This window comes from Aquarana catesbeiana, linkage group LG04 (genome assembly GCF_042186555.1).
Source record: "Aquarana catesbeiana isolate 2022-GZ linkage group LG04, ASM4218655v1, whole genome shotgun sequence".
Taxonomy (NCBI): Eukaryota; Metazoa; Chordata; class Amphibia; order Anura; family Ranidae; genus Aquarana; species Aquarana catesbeiana.
Genome location: NC_133327.1, coordinates 345,880,832 through 345,897,609, shown reverse-complemented (window position 1 = coordinate 345,897,609; position 16,778 = coordinate 345,880,832). Strand labels below are relative to the sequence as shown.

Genomic DNA, 16,778 nt, shown 5'->3' with positions numbered 1-16,778 from the left:
ACATGCAAATTTCCACAGTCAATTATGATATGGGGCTGCATGTCAGGTAAAGGCACTGGGGAGATGGCTGTCATTAAATCTTCAATAAATGCACAGGTTTACATTGAAATTTTGGACACTTTTCTTATCCCATCTATTGAAAGGATGTTTGGGGATGATGAAATCATTTATCAAGATGATAATGCATCTTGCCATAGAGCAAAAACTGTGAAAAAATTCCTTGAAGAAAGACACATAATGTCATGGCCTGCAAACAGTCCGGATCTCAATCCAATTGAAAATCTGTGGTGGAAGTTAAAGAAAATGGTCCATGACAAGGCTCCAACCTGCAAAGATGATTTGGCAACAGCAATCAGAGAAGGCTGGAGCCAGATTGATGAAGAGTACTGTTTATCACTCATTAAGTCAATGCCTCAGAGACTGCAAGCAGTTATAAAAGCCAGAGGTGGTGCAACAAAGTACTAGTGATGTGTTGGAGTGTTATTTTGTTTGTTTGTTTATCATGATTCCATAATTTTTTCCTCAGAGTTGAGCGATTCCATAATTTATTCCCTGTGCTTGTTCTATAAATCTAACTGTTACTGGCCACCACAATTATTTTTCTTGATTTCTTTTAGTGTTTCTTAAAGCCAGAAAGTTGCCATTTGAAATGCCTTTAGTTTTTGGCCATGTCTGTGATCTGCTTTTTTTCTACAACAATAAACAACTGAAGGAACATCCTCAGGGACTGGCGATTCCATAATTTTTGCCAGGGGTTGTAGAATTACAAGTTTTTTGTTGGGACACAGATATTGATTCAAGTCTGTGGTCATTTTAACTTTTAAAAACCAACTCCAGCTTTGAAACTACATAGAAAAATACCCTGCTTGTCTTAAAAAAAAACAGCTCTTGCTGCAATACTTACCCTAGCACTGCCCCCGACAGACTCCCCACTTTGTGATTCAGCACTGCTCCTTTTATGGGTTGTATGATTGTCAGCAGGGTTGAAACCACTTTCTGTAAGCCCAGAGTGTCAAGGATCTGCCCCACGGTGGTGCACCATCTGTCTACCCTGGACTCACAGAGGAAGGCTGCAGAGAAAAGTGTCATGTCTCTATGTGTTGCTGCTCTCATTCACTTATCAGAAGATGAAGGGGCCAAAGATGTCATGTGACACCTGAAAAAGCTATGTATACAGATTAAAAAGAAAGATATGGGGCATGGGGGGGAGGGGTGGATGTCTGGAGTTGGGGTTGGGCTTTATGCTTCCATGTACTGTATCTCAATCAGTGAGCTTTGATGTATGACTTTCTTTATGCCATTAAAGTTTATCCTTGTTTGGAATATGCTGCCATTATTTATTGATGCTTGTCTTGATAGATTTCATAGTTTTGCAGGTTTGTTGACCAATGCACCTGCAATTTAGTTGCCAAATATCTGACCTCTTTGAATTCCTACTAATTGCTCCATTTTGCTTTGCAAACTAACATATTAAAGTGACATCATTCCTATTCATGTTGTTGACTTCATTTTCAGAATGAATTTAAGATTGGTCTGTGAAAAAGCAGGCCCACATGTATCATGTATGTTCCTTGGGTTCCACTCTGCATCCCTTCTATAGACATCGCAGCCTTGTTTGTAAGCTTTGAAGCATAAGAGTAAATTTGCACAGCAAAGAATCACAAAGCAAGAAATTGGAGGTCTACTCAGAAGTTCAGCAAATTAAGCTGAATCTTACCACAAGAACATAATAAACTCAGATGATTAGGAAACTCAAAGTTTTTTCTGACCTTAGCAAGGTTTCAGAGTTTCCCGAACTACAAAGGCAATCCATAATAGCAATTTTACTTACTGTAAGTGCTCTTTAAATAATGTATTCATATTTTTTTATTAAACGACCAAGATATAAGCATAATCTCAATTAATATTGTCTTCTTCAACATGCACGGCATAAAAAGCTATAATGACTTACCCGAAAGTAATCGCTACACGCAGCCAGCACAGCCTTGTGGGCATGAAACTTTTGTTCTTCAGCAACAAGAGTAACATCACAGAGAATGCCGTCATTCCTCTGTTGGTTTAATGCAGACAGGACAGAATCTTTATGTGACATAGAATGGCAATGCCTGTGACCCGTTAGCATTTCTTGAATACTGTAAAACATAAAATATGCTTATATGGGATCAAAGAACATACCGAATGCATTGGTATGCATATAGAAAACATATAGAAAACTTTTTTATTATTATTATTATGTTGTCTAAATACAGGCAGTAGATATGAAGGTATCCATTCTTGTGTGGACCACTGTGACTGCAGGGTAAGATTCAGCAGCGCCATAACTCAGAATGAACATTTTTTTTGTACTTTTTTATTCCTATTCATATTATTATTTTTTAGCTTCTACTGGTTACCCATGGTTAAATTCCACAAAAACAAAATGTAAAGAAAGGAGCTCTGCAGAAAAACATAACTCTAATAACAGTCCTTAGGCAAGGAATGTTGTGAAGGAGCCTTGGGCAGTATGACAAATTAAGTATGGACTTGAAACCTACATTAACTTACATACAGTATATAGGATACACATTGCATACACATGTGATTTTGACAGAGTAAACTCAGTCTTCATATAGGCAACATAGAAGACAATAGATCCCCATGAACTACTGCCAGTGTTTTAGCCAATAGACTTCTGTAACTCTGGAAAAGAGAATATTGCTGTGCGTTCTTTAAAAAATATGATAGTATTAAACTATGTACAGATCTGTAAATAAAAATCCTTCACTGCTTGAACTATTTTTAAATGTGCAACTACCATATAGTGTCTAAGGTGAACATCAAATGGTATTGGTTTTGCTATTATACCAAACTAGTATACAAGAATCTCACTCACTGTCTCATATAAGCCCTATGAAATCAGAGGCACCTCTAATAATTTATCTGCTAAAGACATTGTGCCCCATGCATCCTCACATTTTGTATATAAAAATGGTAATATATGCAAACAAGATTGGAGCCAGGACATTAAGTCATAAATACATGCTCATAGTGACCTTGTCCAAAATGAACTGTGAAAGCAGATCAGAGCATGTAAATCATATTTAAAAAGTTACAGTGCATTAGCTTAGAAGTGGAAAATTTGTTTAAACCGGGCATTAAAGGGATTCTGTCTCAAACCAAAATCCCTGTGTGATTAGGCACTCAAGGAAGAAGCCATTTCTTATCTCGCTTCTTGCACACTATTGGTATACTAGCTCAACTGATAATGGGTATTGGCGTAATAGTGGTAATGGTTAGGTTCAAATTAGGGATAGGGGTTATGTTAAATGCAAAAGTTATGTATAAGTTTTAGATTTAGGGTTGGTTAAGGGTTAGTTTTAGCAATTACATTAGAGTTAGGGTTAACTTTTCAGATATGATGACATTTTTTTGTGATAAATCAACATTTAAGCATGATAAACCAGTGCTTGTGTAAATCCTGCTAAATTTTCATAATTTTTATTTATAACATGCCTCTCTAAGTATATATATATATATATATATATATATATATATATATATAGTAAAACCTTGGATTGCGAGCATAATTCGTTCCAGAAACATGCTTGTAATCCAAAGCACTTGTATATCAAAGCAAATGTCCCCATAAGAAATAATGGAAACTCAAATGATTAGTTCCACAGCCATTTATTCATAGGTCCTTCAGTTTATAGTCCATATAAAAAGATTATAGCAATGTGATAGGTTGTGTAACCATAAAATGTCCATCCACAGATGGAAGCATCCACAAGGGGATTAGAAGCAAAATGCAGCAGGATCTACAGAATATAAAAGAGAAGAGAGGAACCTCTAAGTGTAGCAATATGTTGCTAAATGTTGTACCTTCATTAAAAGTAACCATATTGCTACACTTAGAGGCACCTCTCTTCTCTTTTATACTCAGTTGTGACATGACGCTACTTGTATATCAAGTCAAAATGTATTAAAAAATGTTGGTTGTCTTGCAAAACGCTCTCAAACCAAGTTACTCTTAAACCAAGATTTTACTAAATTATTTATATATTATATACACATACACGCACTAATACCTCAGATTGGGAGTAGTTCGGTTAACAAGCATTTTGTAATACAAGCTATTTTTTTTTTTTTTTAATCCTGACTCGGTTTGCGAGTGTTGTCTCGCAAAACAAGCAGGATTCAAGCCTCTGGGGTGTGCAGTACCGCATTTGGTCAGAGGTGCAGGGGCGCCGGTGACACTTGGAGCCATTTGGAGACACTCAGAAACACACCGTTCCTGGGTGTCTCTGAGCCTCTACGAGTGCATCCGAGCGGTCTCTGAGTGTTTCCAAGTGTCTCCAGCGCCCCCTCCATCTCTGGCCACATGCGGTACTGCATACAATAGAAGTCACTGTAGAACGAATTATCTGAGTTCCTATTGACTCCTATGGGGAAAATCGCTTTTATATACGAGTGCTTCTGGAACAAATTATGCTCGTAATCCAAGGTACCGCTGTATATATATATATATATATATATATACACACACACATACACTGTTTAAAAAAAATGAAAGGAACACTTTTTTTAAATTAAACCCCTGGGATATTGATCTGGTCAGTTAAGTACCAGTAGCAGAGGGGGTTGTTAATTACATTAACACCAAAGCAGCTGAAACTGATTAACAACAGGTGCACTAGATGGGCAACAGTGAGACGACCTCCAAAACAGGAATGGTTTTACAGGTGGAGGCCATTGACAATTTTTTCCCTTCCCATCTTTTCTGACTGTTCTTCACTAGTTTTACATTTGGCTGGGGTCAGTGTCACTACTTGTAGCATTAGGCGATACCTGGACCCTATAGAGTTTGCACGGGCAGTCCAACTCCTCCAGGATGGCACATCAATACGTGCCAGTGCCAAAAGGTTTGCTGTGTCTCCCAGCACAGTTTCAAGAGCATGGAGGGGATTCTAGGAGACAGGCAGTTATTCTAGGAGAGCTAAACAGGGCTGTAGAAGGTCCTTAACCCCATCAGCTGGAGCGGTATCTGCTCCTTTGTGCAAGGAGGAACAGGATGAGCACTGCCAGAGCCCTACAAATAAATCTCCAGCAGGTCACCGGTGTGAATGTCTCTGACCAAACAATCAGAAACAGACTTCCGGGCAGTGAGCACAGGGCCCGACGTCCTCTAGTGGGCCCTGTGGTTACTGCCCGGCACCGTGGAGCTCGATTGGCATTTGCCATTGAAAACCAGAATTGGCAGGTCTGCCACTGGAGCCCTGTGATTTTCACAGATGAAAGCAGGTTCACCCTGAGCACATGTGGCAGACGTGAAAGGGTCTGGAGAAGCCGTGGAGAACATTATACTGTTTGTAACATAGTTCAGCATGATTGGTTTTGTGGTGAGTCAGTGATGGTCTGCGGAGGCATATCCATGAAGGGATGCACAGACCTCTACAGGCTAGACAATGGCACCCTGAATGCCATTAAGTATCGGGATGAAATCCTTGGACCCATTATCAGGCCGTACGCTGGTGCAGTGGGTCCTGGGTTCCTCCTGGTGCACGACAATGCCCAGCCTCATGTGGCAAGAGTATGCAGCCAGTTCCTGGAGGATGAAGGAATGGCCCCCATGCTCGCCTGACCTAAATCCAATAGAACACCTCTGGAACATTATGTTTCAGTCCAGCCGATGCCGCCAGGTTGCACCTCAGTCTGTTCAGGAGCTCAGTGATGCCTGCTGCAATATTTTTATTTTTGTAGGTGGATAATTTTCATTTCCACCAAATTTCGTTCCTAATACATTACCCAATCCATATCAGTATAGATATCCAGCATGATATTTTTCCCCATTGAGATCTGATGTGTTTTCAAAGTGTTCTTTTAATTTTTTGAGCAGTATATATATATATATATATATATATATATATATATATATATATATAAAATATATACACACACACATACATACACACATACAGTATCTCACAAAAGTGAGTACAGCCCTCACATTTTTTTATTATATCTTTTCATGTGACAACACTGAAGAAATAACACTTTGCTACAATGAAAAATAGTGAGTGTACAGCTTGTATAACAGTGTCAATTTTCTGTCACCTCAAAATAACTCAACACACAGCCATTAATGTCTAAACCGCTGGCAACAAAAGTGAGTACACCCCTAAGTGAAAATGTCCAAATTGGGCCCAAAGTGTTAATATTTTGTGTACTCACCATTATTTTTCAGCACTGCCTTAACCGTCTTGGGCAGCATGGAGTTCACCAGAGCTTCACAGGTTGCCACTGGTGTCCTCTTCCACTCCTCCATGATGACATCACGGAGCTGGTGGATGTTAGAGACCTTGTGCTCCTCCACCTTCTGTTTGAGGATGCCCCACAGATACTCAATAGGATTTAGGTCTGGAGACATGCTTGGCCAGTCCATTACCTTTACCCTCAGCTTCTTTAGCAAGGCAGTGGTAGTCTTGGAGGTGTGTTTGGAGTCGTTATGTTAGAATACTGCCCTGTAGCCCAGTCTCCGAAGGGAGGGGATTATGCTTTGCTTCAGTATGTCACAGTACATGTTGGCATTCATGGTTCCCTCAATGAATTGTAGCTCCCCAGTTCCGGTAGCACTCATGCAGCCCCAGACCATGACACTCCCACCACCATGCTTGACTGTAGGCAAGACACACTTGTCTTTGTACTCCTCACCTGGTTGCCACCATACACGCTTGACACCATCTGAACCAAATAAGATTATCTTGGTCTCATCAGACCACAGGACATGGTTCCAGTAATCCATGTCCTTAGTTTTCTTGTCTTCAGCAAACTGTTTGTGGGCTTTCTTGTGCATCATCTTTATAAGAGGCTTCCTTCTGGGATGACAGCCATGCAGACCAATTTGATAGAGTGTGTGGCGTATGGTCTGAGTACTGAGACAGGCTGACCCCCACCCCTTCAACCACTGCACCAATGCTGGCAGCACTCATATGTCTATTTCCCAAAGACAACCTCTGGATATGACGCTGAGCACTCAACTTTGGTCGAGCATAGTGAGGCCTGTTCTGAGTAGAACCCGTCCTGTTAAACCGCTGTATGGTCTTGGCCACCGTGCTGCAGCTCAGTTTCAGGGTCTTGGCAATCTTCTTATAGCCTAGGCCATCTTTATGTAGAGCAACAATTCTTTTTTTCAGATCCTCAGAGAATTCTTTGCCATGAGGTGCCATGTTGAACTTCCAGTGAACAGTATGAGAGAGTTAGAGCGATAACACCAAATTTAAGACACCTGAGACCTTGTAACACTAATGAGTCACATGAAAAATGGCTAATTGGGTCCAATTTGGACATTTTCACTTACGGGTGTACTCACTTTTGTTGCCAGCGGTTTAGACATTAATGGCTGTGTTGAGTTATTTTGAGGGGACAGAAAATTTACACTTATACAAGCTGTATTTTCACTACTTTACATTGTAGCAAAGTGTCTTTTCTTCAGTGTTGTCACATGAAAAGATATAATAAAATAGTTACAAAAATGTGAGGGGTGTACTCACTTTTGTGAGATACTGTATATTCTAATAAAAAACCTGTACTAAGCAGTGCTGCTTCTGTAAGTCTCTCCACTGGTTACCTGGGTGACACTTGTTGCAACCTTTACCATTGCTTCTCAGCAAGTTTCTCTGCTAACATGAATAACATTTAATGTATTATTTATAGATCTCTGCCAGGTCTAAAAATGTTTGGAGCTCTCAAATAGTGAGGTTAATTTACTAAAACTGGAGAGTGCAAAATCTGGTGCAGCTCTTCATAGAAATCAATCAGCTTCCAGGTTGTAAATAACATTTGTTACTTACAGCAGTCTGAGCCAACACAAGCTGAAAATAACACTAACGTGACTAAACAAAAGTTTGGGAAAATAACACATGCCTTATATCTTTGTGAAATAAGCCTACTGATGAGTCTAACTTAGAAAATGCCTAAAATAAAAATACATTCAGGAAAAATCTGACTGCTATAGGGATACAGAATGTTCCTATTTCAGCATTGGGCCTAATGATTTAAAGTCATTATATTCTTATTAGCTAATGCATTTAAATACATTTTATTTAAAGGAGAGCTTCAGTCACAATAAAAATGATCTGTGAATTTTCCCAAGATCAGGTCATGTTTTTAATTTTACAGTGGAGCTTTAGAAGTTTTTTTGTGTTTTGAAGTTTAAAACTAAGGGAGGTCCAACTTACCAATACCATACTAATTTTCATTGGCTAATTTTGATTTTGGCTGTATCTGCTTTGTTTTAGATCACACAGTGTACAGGTAAACCATATTCACTTTTACGTTTCTAAATCACTGACAGTGTAAAAGCAGGCACTTGACAATACCTGTATATATGCTTACATACTGTAATTTCTAGAGCACCCCAAAAGCCACTAAGTCCAGTGTGTTCTAATACGCAAGTAGCATCTTCATTGAAAAAAGTAAAGTATAAATAAGCTACTCCATTCACTACCCTATTAAAATAGAATAGATATAATAGATAGAATAGATAAAATAATTCACTAGGATCTAAAAACATGTATTATGTTTCACATGTTGTCTTTGGTGTTTTGAATAAATGAAGAAAAATTTCAAAAATAGAGCATGGGATGCATGAAGTTTCCAGAGCTGTCAATGGGGCAATTGTGGTTAATTTAGCAAGGATACTATTTGCTACAATAGCATTCTACAAGTTTGTTCTCTAGTGCCTAACCAAGCAAAATAGACAAAGCTTTCAATTCACATCTGCCTGACTAACCTGAAAGAGGTTTCAATTAAGTTCAGTCTAAATGAGAATGACAAGCTTTAAGAGTTTGGAGAGAAGTGCAAGGCACATTTACCTGAGGCATATCTCAGAAGGCATCGTCCAAGTCGACTCTTCTGAATCTTTACACTTATGATTTAGAGGAAGAGCAAACAAGCATCAGACCTGCAAAATAAATATAATTGTAAAATGATTTTATATATATATATATATATATATATATATATATATATATATATATATATATATATATATATTTATTACACAAGGGAAATTAATGTCAAATAAATTCCTATTTATCTTGTTGCTATAACCACATTCCAAAAAAGTTGTGACTCTGTGTAAAATCTACATGAAAACAGAATGCAATGATTTGCAAATCTCAAAAACCCATATTTTATTCCCCATAGAAAATAGAAAACATAGCAAATGTTTAAAATGAGAAACTACCATTTTAAGAAAAAGAAAGATGGTAATTTTGAAATTGATGCCAGCAACACGTCTCAAAAAAATTTGGGCAGGGAAATGTTTACCACGGTGTAGTATCCCCTCTTCTAACAACACTCTTTAAATGTCTGGCAACTGAGGAGGAGAACAGTTGCTGGAGTTTTGAGAGAGGAATGTTGTTCCATTCTTGCCTGATATAGGATTCTAACTGTTCATCAGTCCTGGGTCTTCTTTGTCCTATTTTTAGTTTCAAGATGTGCCAAATATTTTCAAGGTCTGGACTGCAGGCAGGCAGGCCATTTAAGCACCTGACTCTTCTACTACGAAGCAATGCAATGGGAGCATATGCTGTTCTAAAACCTGGATATATCTTTCAGCATTGATGGTGCCTTTACAGATATACAAGCTGCCAATTCCATACTCACTAATGCATCCCCATACCATCAGAGATGCAGGCTTTTGAACTGAGAACTTATAAGAAGCTGGAAAGTCTCTCTCCTCTTTAGTCTGGAGGATGCGGCACCCATGGTTGACAAAAAAGAATGTCAAATTTTGATTCGCCTGATCATAGAACTATTTCCCACTTTGCAACAGACCATTTTAAATGAGCTTTGGTCCAGAGAAGACTGATCATGTTCAGATATGGCTTCTTCTTTGCATAATAGAGCTTTAATTTGCATTTTTAGATGGCATGGCAAACTGACAGTAATTTTTGGAAGCCCATGCAGTGATGACCATCACAGAAACATGCCTGTTTTTAATGCAGTGCTGTCTGAGGGCTCAAGAATCATGGACATCCGATTTTGCATTTCGCTGGCAGGCTTGGTTGAATGGGAGCCGTTCGCCTAGGAGAAGAGAAAGTTGGAGGAAGAGAGAGGACGGCCAGATCATCACAGGGGAAAAGTAACCCTTAAGGCCTGGCTAGTAGCTCAGGACTTGAAATTTTAAGCCCTGGACTATAATATATTAAAGTCTTTGCAATTTTACATTGAGGAACATTATTCCGAAATTGCCTGTCAATTTTTAGATGCAGCTTTTCACATATTGGTGAACCTCTACCCATGTTTACTTTTGAGACACTCTGACTCTCCATTATGCTCTTTTTATACCCAGTCATGTTACTGACCTGTTATCAATTAACCTAATTAGTTTCAACATGTTCTTCCAGCTCTTCCTTGTCAGTACCACTTACTTTGCCAACTTTTTGTTGCTTTGTCTTAATTTTTTGGAGGTACGTTGCTGCCATCAGTTTAAAAATTACCTTATTTTTTTCTTAGAATGGTATGTTTTCTCAGTTTAAACATTTGATATGTTTTCAATTTTTTTTATGAATACAATATGGGTTTATGAGATTGAATCATTGAATTCTGTTTTTATGTAGATTTTATGTAGCGTGCCAACTTTTTTGGAATTGGGGTATAACTCTTGTGTTGAGTAGTGATCAACCTGTAAAACTATAATTAATATATGGATAGCATGTGATGTCATCATTTACATGTTCTCTTCAGAATCCTAGTGTATATACAGTTTATGACAAATGATATAGCCACTTCTTGCAAGAAACCTGGTATTAAATTAGGAGACATGCTCATTTCATATAACTATACACAGTACAGTGGTCAAGTGATTTGAAGAGTTGTCGATTCACTAGGATGCTGTATTCAATTTCTACAAGATGCACTGGAATTGATTTACTAAAGGCAAAAATACTTTTAACTTTGCAGGGGAAGTTACACTTTGCATGGGATTTGCTGATTTCCATCATTCAATCATATGCAAGCAAAACTGCTCTTTTTTATTTTCCTTGCAACATGTTCGGGTATTCTTTACAAAGTGAAATTTCACCAAATTCACTAAGCTCTGGGGAAATTCCCTGGCAAAGCACGATTTCCCTTGCAGAGTGAACAGCCTATTTGTGTTAAGTAAATCAACCTCATACTCTGCATGAGCTTGGTGTGTTGCCTCAGTGTTTATGTAGATTTCCAGATGATCCAGTTTCCCCCACTACTAAAAACATAGTGGCAGTATAATAGGCTTCTACTTTAATTGGTCATAGTCTGTATTTATAATAGGAGCAATAGATTGTAAGTTCCTCTGAGGGCAAGAGCTCACATGAGTGTCCTTTGTAAATCACCGGAGAACTTATTGTTGCTATATAAATTAATACAATAAATACTATACATGTAAGCATTAGAAACAGCATGAATAAAAACACAATACAAATTAATATTCCAGAGGTGACAGGGCAACATAAGGTGCTGCCTATAATTACAAGGCATTTATAAAAAATATATATATATATTTTATATATATCTAACACACATACACATATAATTTACAACATTTATGAGTCACTTCAATATCAGGTGCTTGTCAAAAAGTGCATTTTAAATCCACATGAAAATATTTTAGACAATTCTTGAATGCTGATTACAGGGGCGTAACAATGAACCCTTGGGGATTAAATTGTTCAGCTTGTCCCTCTAATCTTCCAAACTACACTAGAGGCATGAAAAGGGCCTACTGTGGCATTTGATCTTTTCATCTATTGTTAGCATTGCATTTTATAACATTAATATATTTATTTAATTGAGTCCTAAGTTATACTCCACGAACTCCTGATACCACTTCACGGGAAAAATGGAGATTGCGGTAGAAACTGCCAACAAAAAATGTGGGCTACAAAATATTTCAAACTGACTTATAAGTACCTTAACACAGTTTGCACGAATACATTCCTTAATTCCTGTACATTCCTTAAAAATCAGTCTTTGAGCTCCAGGAAAGGGATTGTGCCAATGCTGAGAGAAGCAGTTAGTTAGGGGATAGTGATGGGCAAATCTGCCCAAGTTTGATTAACCAAAGGTTCAGCAAATCTTGTTTAAAATTTCAATTAAAAAAAAAAAAAAAAAAGAAAAAAAAAAACTTTTTCAGGTAGCTTTAGCAGCAACACATTATTTTTCATCAAACTGGTATAGACCTGCCTTGACTGGCAGACAGAAATTGGCCTGCAGTTCACTATGGCTGTTCCTGTTCTTACTTATGCAAAACTGTTCGGTTGCTGGCCAATTTCTATCAAGCTCTCATTAGGAATTAGTTTAAAAAAAAAAACGTTTAGATGGACATCATAATGATCACAACATACAGGGATATACAATTTACTATTGACATAAACACAAGCACACACACAGGTTGAACTGGATGGACTGGTGTATTTTTTTCAACCCTACTGACTATGTATCTATGTAATTAAGAGACCATAGATAATACTGCAGTTTAAAATTGGCCAGTACCAGGGCATTTTTTTTTCATTTCTTTATTTTAGTTTTACATTTCACACCAAAACAAATTACATGTTAAAATGTAATATAAGCTCTACGCAGGAAGTCAGAACAGGCCTAAGGCTTTATTTACTAAAGGCAAAATAGAACATCCAGCAGCTCCCTGATGTCATCATGGAGGAGTGGAAGAGGACTCCAGTGGCAACCTGTGAAGCTCTGGTGAACTCCATGCCCAAGAGGGTTAAGGCAGTGCTGGAAAATAATGGTGGCCACACAAAATATTGATACTTTGGGCCCAATTTGGACATTTTCACTTAGGGGTGTACTCACTTTTGTTGCCAGCGGTTTAGACATTAACCACTTGCCGACCGCACATATACATCAGCAGAATGGCTCGTACAGGCAAATGGGCGTACCTGTACGTCCCTTTGAATCTGCCACCTTGCGGGCATGCGTGCGCCACAGGTCGCAGGAGCGTGCCCATAGGTCCCGCAAACTCGATGTTCGCCAGCGGCCAGCTATCATGAGATGGAGAGGTAGAACGGGGAGATGTTCTGCCTAGTGACATGACAGGGATCTACTGCTCCCTGTCATCAGGAGCAGTGATCGCTGTCATGTCAGTGGTAGCCCATCCCCCCCACAGTTAGAATCACTCCCTAGGACACACTTAACCCCTTGATCGCCCCCTAGTGTTTAACCCCTTCCCTGCTAGTGTCATTTATACAGTAATCAGTGGATATTTATAGCATTGATTGCTGTATAAATGACAATGGTCCCAAAATAGTGTAAAAATTGTCCAATGTGTCCACCATAAAATGTCGCAGCCCCGATAAAAATTGTAGATCACTGCCTTTACTAGTAAAAAAAAATAATAATAAAAATGCCAAAAATCTATCCCCTATTTTGTAGACGCTATAACTTTTGTGCAAACCAATCAATATAAACCTATTGCGATTTTTTTTTTACTAAAAATATGTAGAAGAATACATATCGGCCTAAACTGAGGAAAAAAATATTTTTTGGGGATATTTATTCTAGCAAAAAGTAAAAAATATTGCTTTCTTTTTTCAAAAGTATATTTGTGGGAAAAAAAGGACGACAATTTTGTTTGGGTACAATGTCGCACGACCGCGCAATTGTCAGCTAAAGTGACGTAGTGCCGAATCGCAAAAAATGCTCTGGTCAGGAAGGGGGTAAATCCTTCTGGGGCTGAAGTGGTTAATGGCTGTGTGCTGAGGTATTTTGAGAGGACAGCAAATTTACACTGTCATACGAGCTGTACACTCACTACTTTACATTGTAACTAAGTGTAATTTCTTCAGTGTTGTCACATGAATATATAATAAATATAATATTATAAAATATAATAAAATATTTACAAAAATTTTGATTGGTTTGCGCAAAAGTTATAGCGTCTACAAAATAGAGGATAAATTTATGGCATTTTTATTTATCTTTTACTAGTAATGTCAGTGATCAGCGACACCTAACTGACACTTTTGACACTTTTTTGTGAACCAGACACATTATTACAGTGATCAGTACGAAAAATATGCACTGACACTGACAGGGAGGGGGTTAACATCAGGGGCGATCAAAGGGTTAAGTGTGTTCCCTATTTGTTGCTCCTCACTGTGGGGGGGGGGCTCACTGCATGGACGCAGTGATCCATGTTTCTGATTAGCAGGAACAAAAGATCACAGTGTCCATGCCTGACAGAATGGTGGTCTGCCTTGTTTACACCGGCAGACCGCCATTCTAACTCTGTGGGGAGGCTCCCCCTGTGTCCAATCAGGGCACCATCGCACCTCTGGCAGAGTGCGCACGCCCCCCAGTAGCTATTGAACAAAATCACGTACCTGTACATGATTTTGCACAGCGGGGCCACCCTGCCATAGTATATGTATATGAGGCAGTCCGGAACTGGTTAACATAATCGACAAAGTGCTGGTGAACTGACTCAATGCACCACCTGTTGGCTGCTAAGGGTAATACAAGGTCATAAGCAATATTTCACATTTAGCTGACAAAAATGTAAAATATTTAATTTTAGGTTGTTAATGAAAATGTGTTCAAAACACTACACATTCCCTTAGTGAATAATACATGATTCAGACTATTAGTACAGTAATATTCTGTTAGCTTTGTCATATGCCTTCTGAAATGGTCTTCTTGTCTTGAGCATTTGTGTTCCTCTAAAGCCTGCGCACGCACACTTTCTTCACTGAGAATACTTTAATTAACGTCTGCTGCTAAACTGAAGCAGATGGTCCAATGCAATGTGCCCTAGGGCTTTATACCTCAGGATTTTCTGAAATAGGAAAGACAGACACCTTTTGGTGCCAAAATCTGTAGGCAAAAAAAAAAACACTCCCTTGATGTACTCTAAATCAGATATCCTTCACTTTTAGAAGCAAATCCGAGAAAAAACATCCCTAACTTATGCACAAAGGACAAAAACATATGTTCCAAAACTTATTTGCTGGCTATAGAAAAAAGTTAGAAACAGAACAAACATTTGGGGGCTGATTGAATAACAGGAAATAAGAACAAAACTGCAGCTGCTGATCATAGCATTCAATCAGAATTCTTGTTTAATTATTCCGCAAAATAAAAGGGAAGCCTGATTGGCTGGAGTTGTCCACAATTCAACTTTAATTCTCATTTGCATTTCTCCAGTTTAAATCCATTAGTCTATTGACTGGCTGACTGGTACTTTCCTTTTAAACTATTATTCAAAGATAAGCAGCAAAATATTTGCCCCCCCAGAATACTCTGGTCAGCACTCTCAGCCATTGGCGGAGAGCACTCACAGGAAGCCGGTCGGCAGACCTTTTGTAGTCATAACCCTCCTGTCGGACCACCTGCTGCACACACGGGCCAAATGTCAGCAGGTTTATATTGAACCTTCCGATGCCGTCCAACATTCGTCCCGTGTGTTCTAGGATTAAAGTTTAACTAAAAACAAAGGGATTAGAACACTTGTCAGTTTTTATTGCTGTCTGCGACCCCCCCCCCCCCCCCCCCCCCGTTAAGGAGATTCCCCCTCTCTATTTGTCCTGTTTACCATTATCATTGAAAGTGAAAGTAAAAGACATCTCCAAATTTTGTGTTGTCCCCAGAAAAGTAATAGAGGAGAAATCTTCCAATGGGAACACTAGTTCTGGTGAGCTAGGGGGGCCCCAAGGAATTCCCTTTATTTGCAAGCATTTCTTCTCACTTCCTGTTTGGCTATGGGACAGGAAGTGAAGGGAAATCTCCGCAATGGAACGCAGGTGGAAAAAAAAAATTCAACAGGGGTTATAACCTTCCCTTGCTCTATCCAAAATTAAAAAAGTTTTGCCTATAGTCCTAGTTTAAGGATGAACTCTAGGTAGATTAAAAAACACAGAATGCAGTCAAGTATTAATTTAAAAAAAAATCACTAATGTATTTTTAAACAGAGCTGGTATATTTTACTTGCATTGTTCTTTATATTATCTGCACAGCAGCACTCAGAGAGAAACATTCAGTATTGTTAACCAATTAGGGCTCTTTGTGTGTGTGTGTGTGTGTGTGTGTGTGTGTGTGTGGGGGGGGGGGGGGGGGGGGGGGGGGGGCACACAAATGACATTGTCATTTTGTTGCAGCCCCTTCCTGCATGCAGGACTTTTGGTTCACTTTCAGAAAGCATGGCAAAAATGCTGGACATAATTGGGAAAGCAAAGCTAACCCGCACCAAACCTGTAACAGCAGTGTGGCCAAACCTCACAGCATCAGTGTGAAAGAGGCTTTAATCTCAATATCACACTCTCAGTGTTCAGTCTACTTTGATGCCTTTCTATTTAGGCCAAATAGGTCTACACACACACACACTCCCTATGTGAAAGAACTAACACTGCTATGGCAGCACATACTGTAGGAGCACTGACAAGAAATTTCTAAATTAGTTTTTAAGACCTACCTGTCTTCAGTCTCCTCCCTTAGAATGCCTGTTATGATCTTTACGGCATCCTTTCACTGCTGAAACAAGCTGCCCCTGTCATGTACAGTATCTTTATAGTGACATTGTATATATACAGTACATGGTGTGTATAGCGTTTGTGTGGGTTTTCTCTAGGTACCCTGGTTTTATCTCACTATCCAAAAACATATTAGTAGGTTAATAGTGTAGCGCCAATTGGTAATTTGGGTTTTCTGTTCTGCACCTTGACTCCAAGAACAACCTCAACCCCTCTGACACACCTTGTGAAACTGAAATTACTGCAAACACTTATAGGAAATCAAGTGTAGAT

At 38.8% G+C, this 16,778-nt stretch overlaps 1 protein-coding gene across 3 annotated transcripts in view; it reads right to left on the bottom strand.

Moving 5' to 3' along the window:
• KLHL32 (kelch like family member 32) overlaps positions 1-16,778 on the bottom strand; it is a 318,383-nt gene that overhangs the window by 231,026 nt on the left and 70,579 nt on the right. For 2 of the 3 annotated variants that reach the window (XM_073626976.1, XM_073626973.1), the window contains exons 2-3: positions 8,853-8,941; positions 1,952-2,132 (exon numbers count right to left, since the gene is read on the bottom strand). In XM_073626976.1, coding sequence (XP_073483077.1) covers positions 1,952-2,132; positions 8,853-8,875 — 204 coding nt within the window. In that variant the 5' untranslated portion in view covers positions 8,876-8,941. The remainder of the gene's footprint in view (positions 1-1,951; positions 2,133-8,852; positions 8,942-16,778) is intronic. The other variant, XM_073626974.1, reaches the window with a different exon arrangement.